Source organism: Falco rusticolus, chromosome 2 (assembly GCF_015220075.1).
Source record: "Falco rusticolus isolate bFalRus1 chromosome 2, bFalRus1.pri, whole genome shotgun sequence".
In the NCBI taxonomy this organism is placed as follows: domain Eukaryota; kingdom Metazoa; phylum Chordata; class Aves; order Falconiformes; family Falconidae; genus Falco; species Falco rusticolus.
Genome location: NC_051188.1, coordinates 64990838 through 65000723, shown reverse-complemented (window position 1 = coordinate 65000723; position 9886 = coordinate 64990838). Strand labels below are relative to the sequence as shown.

At 42.7% G+C, this 9886-nt stretch overlaps 1 protein-coding gene across 1 annotated transcript; it reads left to right on the top strand.

Annotated features, from left to right (window-relative positions):
• The first annotated feature begins 810 nt into the window (after positions 1-810).
• On the top strand, positions 811-7416 carry ATP4B (ATPase H+/K+ transporting subunit beta). Its single transcript, XM_037377916.1, is given in 8 exon segments — positions 811-1177; positions 2581-2709; positions 3900-3988; positions 3990-4014; positions 4788-4987; positions 6358-6414; positions 6965-7057; positions 7222-7416. Coding segments are annotated over 8 exon segments (900 nt in total). The 5' UTR covers positions 811-1065.
• Positions 7417-9886: the final 2470 nt, after the last annotated feature.

Sequence of the window (9886 nt, the reverse complement as noted above, 5' to 3'; positions counted from 1 at the left end):
CCTGTGAAGTGAGCGAAAGGCAGGGCACACCGAAAGACCCAGCTGGAAGGGATGAAACCCTGACCCTGCTGAATTCACTTGGCAATTTTGGGGTCGACGTTACTAGAGATCAATAAAAGAGTAAGAGCATTAGCGAACAACTTTGAAAAGCAGCAAGGATGCCAGCCAGCCTGCAGGTGCTTTCCCAAACCCTAGCTCCCCTCGCAGCGGGGTTGTTCCGAGAGCCCTTTGCTTTTCCATCCCCGGGGAGCTGCTGGGGACACTTCTCAGTCCTGCTCCTCTGTGCGCAGGGTGAGCTCAGGTTCGGTGTGCGTCTCCGGACACACCAGAGCCTTTGGTTTAAAGCAGATAGAAAAGGCAGTTAAAAAATGACACCTGCATCTTCTCTGCTCTGCCTTGTCATATACCTTTTACATATAAATATATATATACTTTTATCTTACATTCTCTGAAGATGAGTTAGCACCATCAGAGATCACCTAAGGATCATTCTTGGCAGAAAACAGAAAAACGTGGATCTTCATTTCCCCAGCTGCGCAACACGGCAAACAGTGATTTTCCCCCACTCACTCCCAGTGCAACCTCTTATATCCCAACAGATGGCTACAATTTGTAGTGGGAGAATTATATCGTTTGCAGGTTAATTGGGGAAAAAAAAACCCCAAACAACAAAACCTGGAGAGAAACAAGTTCTCCTTCACTTTATCTGTCCGGATAACAGCTATCACACCCAGCCTATTGCAGGCCCTAAGGGCACTCTACAATATGCGTAACTGCCAACGTACCAAGGCAGTCAAGAGAAAAGAGAAGGACATTTGATAGGAACTAACCTCTCCTTGCCAGCCCCAACACCAGCATTATCAACACCCTTTATAAAGAATCGTATCTGCTGCGGGCTGATAATGGTGAGCAGGGGCTTTCATTGGTATAGAAAGCAGATCTTGGTGACCTTCAGCGGAGAGGAAGGTATAAAAACCAAAGTATTTTTCTTGGGTGGCTGTTTGGGCACCAGTTGAATTTCTTAGTTTCCCAGGAGGACACGTTTTGGGAAAATTTTGTGAGAAAATGGCAACTTTAAATGAAAAAAAGACGTGCAGCGAACGGATGGAAAATTTCCGTCGTTTTGTCTGGAATCCAGAAACAAGGCTCTTCATGGGAAGGACCTTGATTAACTGGGGTAGGTTTTCACACATAAGAGTCTTCTCTTCTGGTATGCTTAAAAACCTTGTGGGGGGCTGGGGGTGGTGGGAATCATCCTGATGAGTGGGACATAATACGGTGGTAGATGTGTTGTAATTGTTGGAGAAACCAGTTTTCATATGTGCTTCTGAGACACGTTGAGGGCGGCCCTATAAGCTGAATCACTTAGATCAGAACATAGTTCGTGCAAATATAAGCAGGCTTTATATTGGTTTTGGACTAAATACTTCAAAAGGACAAAACTTATTAACAGTTAACTTATTAATAGCTACCAGTGATGGTTACAGTGTGGTTCTGACCTTGCGAACTAAAGGGGGTTCTCATATATGGAGAATTTTGCTTAATTGGCGGGTTTTGTCCCGTTCTCTGGAAACACATTTTGCTTTTCTGAAATTGCTTTCTAAATTATTGTCTGTTCAGTAGATCTTCTCTCTTACCACCGCATGCTAGTGCATATTTCTGCTGAGCCTCCCTGCCCATAGCCAGACTCATGTCTACAACAACGATGTTTTCTGATCTGCCCTCTAGGAAGGGCAGCCCTGACCATTGTACAGCAGATCCCTGCTCTTCCCACAGATCGTAAGAGTAGCTGCAAGTTTCCAGATGATTTTTTTCTACCATGAAGCCTGTGAGTGCAGCTTATTGGCCACTCGTAAAACCAGAATTTTACAGAAAATGAAACTGAAATGTGAGCCTTTCCAGTTTAGAGAGAAGAAGGTGCTACAAAGCAGCAATAATTACAGGGAGCAGTTTCTGATGGCATCCCCACAACTTGTAGGGCACCAGCTGTGTGTAAGACACATTTCTGCACATACAGACAGAAACACAACATTATTCTGCATCTCACACCAGAAAGATAGTAAGATGACACATTTTGCTGAAGGTGATTTCAGCTGTAAAAGGCAGTGAAGTGATACGGGTCTAAAATCAACATGCCTGAAATACTGACATCTGTCATCCAGATAATGCAAGGAGCAACTTGTTTTCATCGAAGAAACACCTGGGCTGTGTCACTTAGTCCATGTGTAGGAAGTAGATAAATGCTCTTAATTTGTGAAGTTACTTCAACAAACCACACAATCTTCTATGCTTTAAATAATCAAAGCACTACCTATTTCAAAAATTCTTGTAAAACTGAACAAATTTACAGCCAAATTGTTTCTAGAAGCATATCCTTCTGAGTGTAGAGAAGAAGATCCAAAACTCCTGTCCTTTTGTGGGAAAAACCTCCCTGGGGCCCAGGGTGGAAAGGAGATGGCCATCACTGCCAGGATGGTCCCAGCCATGGAGGGACCACTGCACCACCGCCTGGCTTGGAAAGTGCTCTTTATTTATTTATTTATTTATTTATTTTTGTAAAAGCCCTCATTTTTTCCACAGTGTGGATCAGCCTGTACTACCTGGCTTTCTACGTGGTGATGTCAGGGCTGTTCGCACTCTCCATCTATTCTTTAATGAGGACGGTGAATCCATACGAGCCAGATTACCAAGACCAGCTGAAATCCCCAGGTACGCCCATGGTCCAGCCTGGGGTGGGGGGTGCATGGGGTGGGGGGGGAGTTAACCCCCCCAGGGTCCCGCAGCAGCTGGTGGGGCTGGGCTGGGCTGGGCAGCGTTGGCAGAGCCCAGGCACCAGAGGATACAAACGTGGAACAGATCAGGTCGGTTCTGCCTGAACGATCCCTGCAAAGTTTAACCTCTGCCTGAAAATTCCTCTAGGTTATAAAAATCTGGTGTGTTTATTTCATTTATGTGCTAATATATTTATATTTAAATATATTAATACATTAATGAACATACGTAAGATAATATAAATTAAGCCCTTTCTAGGCTGTGGGACACCTCTCCTCTCCCTGAATGCGGGGGGCAGCCCCTGGGGAAACCCTGCTTTCTGCTCCAGCCCCAAAGGTACCCAGAGTGTTTTGGGTGCCTGGCAAGACAGAGGGTCCTGGGGGCGAGCGCCCGTGGTGGATAGCACGGGGAGTCCCTGGGAGAGCAGTAGTGCTTCCCAGTGGGGTGTGCTGTGCCTGTGGCCAAGCAAATAACCCAAGGCAGACACATGGGGCTAGGAATAAAGATTAGGACACGAAGTGAGACGTGGGGGATCATCAGCAAGAGATCATCAGCGCACACTGCTAAAACTTCACCCCCTTGATGGCTTGTTTTTACAATGGGAGAGAAAAAATTACTTTTGCAAAGCTGTGGCTCTAAAAATTATTCTGTCTGCTGCTGTTGTATTTAGAAGTTTCCTCTCCCAATGTTCAGGAAGTTTGGCATTTGCTGGAAAAATCATTCCTGTAAAATATTAAGCATTGCTTTTTCAAAAGCTGTTTCTCATGCTGCAGTATGATCTGTTTCTTTAAGCTGATGTGACTATTGTAACTGCTATTGTTAACAAGTCCTGGGGAAATCCAGTGCAATTGCTGGGATAATTTTGCAAGCTGTTCTGACAACAGCATGGATAAATGTGAAAAGAAAAAGAGTTTAGCAGCAGTGGAGGCTTTAGGGGTTTTGGTTGAAGAACTCACAGCTGAGATGGTTCCTGTACATGGTTAATCCTTCCCCGCAAAGCCTGGGGATCTCCCACACTTACAATAGTGAGTCTTGATGCAGCATAATTGCTATTGTAAATTTAAATAAAAAAACCTGTGCCTGGCATCTCTCCTCTGCTTTGCCTTCCCTTTTCTTCCCCCATGAAGGTGTAACATTACGACCTGACGTTTATGGGGATAGAGGACTACAAATTTATTACAACGCATCCGACAACAAAACCTGGGAAGGTTTAGTGGACAACTCTTCAGACTTTTCTGACAGGTAAAATGAGGTTTCCTGCATAATATTGAAGAAACATGTTCTTCATGTTACGGTCTGACGACCTTAACTCAGTGTTTCCATTTTCTGTTTGTCCTTCTGAAATGACAAATGTTGAGCGGAAAACACATCTTCTGAAAGGGACAAACAAATTACCTCATGAATCTATAAATCAAACATATGTAAACACATTATTAAAAGCAGAGCCTTGTTTCAGAGGTTTTTTACATTGTTTAATCCTAATTAGTTGTAATAAAATAGCCCAATAGAAGGTCTGAAGGAAGAGGAAAGAAAAAAGGTCTCAAAACCTAGCCTCATCCAAATTCATCTAATACTGTCTGTTACTACAAATATCAGTGCCATAGTAAGTCTTGTGAAGCCATTGCGTAGTGTCATCAGAGTATAGTCAGAGTAGGTTAGCTACTCCATTGCCTGTTCATATCTTAACGCGTTTATATTCCTTTTGAGCCTTAATATCATATTTCTGTGTTTCTCATACACATATTGAGAAAAATCATATTTGAAATTGACTATATGGAGCTATCAACACAAATTGCCAGTCTTAACTCAATTTGATCTCCTGCTTTGCTTTGCCTGAGTGTTCTAAAAAAACCCCAACAACCCCCTGGAACAATTTAAACTTTCTTCACTCTGTCTAATCCCAAGTTCACTTGAAGTACAGTCTCCCATGATATAACCTCCAGCCTGATATTGGGATGATACTTAGGTATGAAAACTTCAGAGGTGAATTTTTCTTTCTTCCTTCACACATCTAGCATATACACCTGCTGCTCAGCACCTGAACATCAACTGCACCAGTGACACATACTTCTTCCAAGACACCTTCGACGGCCCAAATAAAACAAAACTATCCTGCAAATTTACCTCAGATATGCTTCAAAACTGCTCCGGCGCCACAGATCCAACTTTTGGATTTCCAGAGGAAAACCCTGTTTTTATTATAAAAATGAACAGGGTAAGTACAAGCTCAAGGTGCTGAGCAGGAGAGAATTCACTGAGAAACCCCCCATAGCTCGAGTCTCCGCTGCAGAGCTGCTGTATCACCTGCTGCCACAGCCTCGAATCTCTGCGTTGTAGTGGGAAGAAAAATTCACGTGCTTTTCCTCAGGGACCTCCAAAGTTACCAAAGAAATAGTGAGACTCTGTCACCACCCCAGAAAAGTAACGTAGGGCAAAGTGATCTCAGAACCGTCTCTCTAAAGCGCTGGCTTCTGCGCCGTTCCGTCAGCATCTCTGCGGCGCTCCCATCCAGCCAAGTGGCACCTGGAGCAGTTTGGTTCTGCCACACCGCGACCCCGTGCCTTCAGCCGAGGCGTTGAGATGTGACAGTAACTAAAGCGCCTGCAGAGGGGCGATACTTGCACACCTTATTTCTCCAGGCTGCAAAGCAAATCTTTAGCAGAACCTATAAAAACTAAATTCAAACCTGGTATATGGTTTTCTCAGTGAAAACCACCCATACGTGTTTTGGAGAGGAAAAAGGGAATCTTCTATGCTTCCTTTAATTTCTTCAGGACATAGACAAAGGGAATCTTCTATGCTTCCTTTAATTTCTTCAGGACATAGACAAAGGCATTTTCTTTTTGGTTTTGGGTAAAATTATGAGCCTTCTAGTTGAATTTTGATAGAAAGTGAAGAGCTCAAATTATCCTCCAGTTCCTGATAGACAAAAATTACTTGATTTTAGGTTTGGCTTGCACCCCAGGCATTTTCAAGAATCTGTGCAAGATCTGAGAGGAGAGCTGTGCCCCCGATTTTGGCAGGTGAAACGCAGGCTTTTCCCCAGCGTGCCTCTGCCTCCTCCAGCAAGGCTGTGTGCCAGCCCCAGCAGGGGAAAGGCACATGGACGGTGCCTGGGGAGCTTTACCCCCTTTCACCTTTGCTGCTACACCATGTGATCCCACTATTTTTGTAGGATCAAATGGGCCCAAGGTTTTCTAACCAGGTATAAGATGAAAAGCACAGAGATTCAGCTTTTCCTTTATCGTCATGCAACTAGGCGTTTTAAGAGACCCTCGGCTGTCTGGGCATCAGAAAGAGCAAGTGGCACATGTGGGTGAGCCCGCTGGGCTTGCCAGGAGGTGCAGTGCTACCTGCCCTGGCCAGGCAAGAGCCCGCCTGCAGTGCCCATCCCAGGATGTCCTGCTTCCTAAACATCCAGCCGCGACAACGGCTCCTCACCCAGGTGCACAAGATGAGCCCATCTGCTTGACAGTGCCTTACACAGAAACACATGAAGCGGCCTTTAAAGCTCCGTTAATTGTTTGCTCGCTTTTCTCTCAAAAACAATTTCCAAGACCACCAAGGATGTGTTTTCTATTTCAGATTATCAAGTTTTTGCCTGGCAATGGCACTGCACCAAGGGTGAACTGCACATATGTGGTAAGTGAATGAGGTCTGAGTCTCAGTAATTTCAAGCACCGCAGCTCCAATAGCAAATGAAGTGCAGTTGTGACCAGACAGATTACCCTGCAGCTCTGGAAATAAGATTATTCTGGCCAAATACTAGACATATTCTCAGTTATGTGCAATTTCTTGCACCAGCAGACATTAAGGGGAAAAAAAAAAAGTTTGCTTTATTTTAAATCACCTGAAAATTTTGTTTTTTCGTGCTGCACGGGACATTTGCTGTTTGCTTTCAGCAACCGGCAGTGAAGTTCACACCTCAGAGCAGCTTCTTCAGGTTCTCTGCACATTTCAGCGGGTCCCTGAGCACTGAATTCACAACTGCTATGAAAGAACACTTGCCTGTTTTTCTTGGCAATAATAACAGAGGGAGATTTATACTTTTATTTGAAAAATAAGACCGGTGCTAAGCAGACTGCTGAACTTGAGTTTTAATCCACACTACACGGCTTTTAGCAGTGAAACACATGCCCGAGGCTGGCTTACAGCTGCCTAGCCGATGACGTTTTTCTTACCTTACAAACAGGGTGATGAGTCTCACCCGTTGGAGGTGGACTACTACCCCGTGAACGGTACCTTCAACCTGCACTACTTCCCCTACTATGGAAAAAAGGCACAGGTGGGTGTAACATCACTTTTCTTCTTTATCTTTGTATAAGGTGAAGCGTATGGAGCATCTTTGCAATCTTACAAGAACTGGAAAGAAAGCTAATTTTAAGACTTCATTTTTAAAATTGGTAGTGTAAAATTAAAGAACCTTTTTTTTTTTTTTTCCCCTCCTAGCCCAGTTACAGCAATCCTTTGGTAGCTGTGAAATTTCTCAACATTATCAGGAATGTAGAACTTAAAATAGTGTGCAAAATCATTGGAGCTGGAATTACCTTTGATAACGTTCATGATCCATATGAAGGAAAAGTGGAATTTAAATTGAAAATTGAAGACTGAGCAGCTACAGAGACACTTCTGAAAAACACATGAAGAACAAACTTACCTATTATGACATTCATCCATATTTATTTTCTATGACCTCCATATAAATTTACTCAAATTACAGTGCAAAGAGACATTTTCTACTGAAAGATGACCCATATAGCTAAAAATCAAGATACCACTCTCAGTGTGTGAAGATGAGATTATCTCGACATACATAGCTTAACATTCCACGGCTACAGTATGCTGCTGCCTTCATGCAAATATTTGTACAAAACAAATTTCCTCTAAGCTGAGCACCTGTGCCAACAAAGAAAGTAAGTATAGGACCAAAACATCATTTTCTGTCCCTTTTCAAACCATAATAAGGAATTGATGTACGATACTAAATCTCAGATATTGATAAGTAATTAGTTAGCTAGAAGAAGTAATCAATACTTTGAAATACTAGCAAGTAATAGAATTCTCAATCTCTGTTTTATAGGCTGTATAGGTTATAAAAATATATTAAAATTATCTGTATCCAAATGCATTGTTTTTTTGTACTAGTCAGCCAAGCCAAATTTTTTTAGCTGACAAATCAATGACTGCAAAAGAAGTGAACTTGAAATCTGTCCTCTAGTTTACAGATTTTATTGTACCACTTACAACTTCCGTATGTATGTAACAATAAAAATGACTGGTAAGACCGTAATATCCAGTTACATCCAAGAGAACTGTGCTCATTTAACTGTTAGAGGTTGTCATTTGTTTGGGGTTTTTTTCCAGTAGAATAGCCCTGTATAGCAATGATAATCTGGAAGACGCTGAAGTAACACCAAATCTGAAAGTTGAGAAGTCTACCATGTATGATACAAAGCCACAAGACTGCAGTGTTTGTAGAGTATGTTTATGTTCTATGGAGTTCAGGATGCTTCAGCCAGAGAATAAATATTGCACAGAAAAAGATATTCAAGAGAAGACATCACTTTACACCTCCACTGCCTGGACATTTGAGGAAATGGGAAGATGTAACAGGTCAGCCTCCTTTACTACAGTGACATTCAGATAGCCAGCCTGAAGAAAGAACCCAGTTGGAAGGCAGTATTTCCTCTTCAAAACCATAATTGGTATTTGAGCCTTTTTTTAGAAAAATTGGACATTCTGCATTTCAGAAACAATAAGAAAATGCACCCTCATATAAGAATTTTTGTTCTCCCCTGGCCTTTCATGTTTCAATTTTTTTTCCTCTAAGAGACTGAATAAAAATGAATTTTATATCTTTGTTGGAACATAGGTATCCCCCTGCACATCCTTCCAAAATAAGGTGGGAAACAATAAAACACTTTTGGTAAAAAAATTGTAATTCATGCTCAAGGGTAATTCAAGGTTGTCTATAAACAGAAAATTTAAATTTTACCAAGAAAACCAAGAACTCTTCCCCTGGTGTCTCTTAACAGACAGATTCTCTCTGCTTGACTATATTTGATTGTGTCTGTAATTTGCATGTTTAGATCAGGTGATGCAGTATCACAAGCTCACATTTTAGGTAGCACTACAGCATAACACAGGAAGATGCTGAACAAACTTCCCCCAGACTGGGTGTCTGCATCACCACAGCTCCACAACGACCGCCTAGATCGACTTTACAAAAAGACCTTTGATGGGATAAACACATCGGAAGACTGAAGTGTCCCTGTTTTGGCCAAAGGATGATGCATTCTTAGGTCAAGAAAAAGGCATGCAGGTCCACCAGATCTGGTTCTTGCAGTACAAAGATTGCCACACTAAATTTAGATTTCTCTTGAACTATCTGAGATTATTCTTTCTTTACTGGAATTACAAATAGTAACAACACAGAGGAAGGTTTGTGGCTAGCTTAAGAAGAAAAGCTCTGTAAAAGGGTACAATTAATATCAGCTTGCCTGAAACCAAACACAAGCACATTTAAATAGCAGAAAAACCAGCAGGGAAGTATTTTGTCATACTGCAGCAGCACAGCCCCACGCCACCTACAAGCACTCCATGTAGTGAGTAATGGAACCGTCAAAGCAGAAAAGACAGGCTCACACAGCTGCACTTCGGAGACGACCAAGCCACAGCAGGTACAAGATAAAAGACCAAAAGAAGCACAGGGGAAGGAAACTGGCAGGGCATCCTGCCCAAGGCACGGGGGCATGACTGGCAAAAGCAAAACCAAGTTGAGGAGCCACTGCATCCCCCTCTAGGCAGGGCAGTGGGGCAGGAGCAAGCAGCACAGAACAGCAGCAATGACAGAGCAGAACTGAAGACGGCCACTTCCGCTGGTGGAAGAGCTCTCCAGCCTGACCACCTTCACCTTGGAGCCCAGCAAGGACCTTGGCGAGCTAAACAGCAGCAGCTCCACGCTATTGTAGTCACCGTGAAGTTAGTGTACAAGTGTTACAGATTAACAGTTTTATGTACGTGGCAAAAGCAATTCATAATATTCATCATCTAACCATCTATAACTAACCATCAGCACTGTGTTGTTAAGGAATTAATTCAGTAGTTTTGTTTT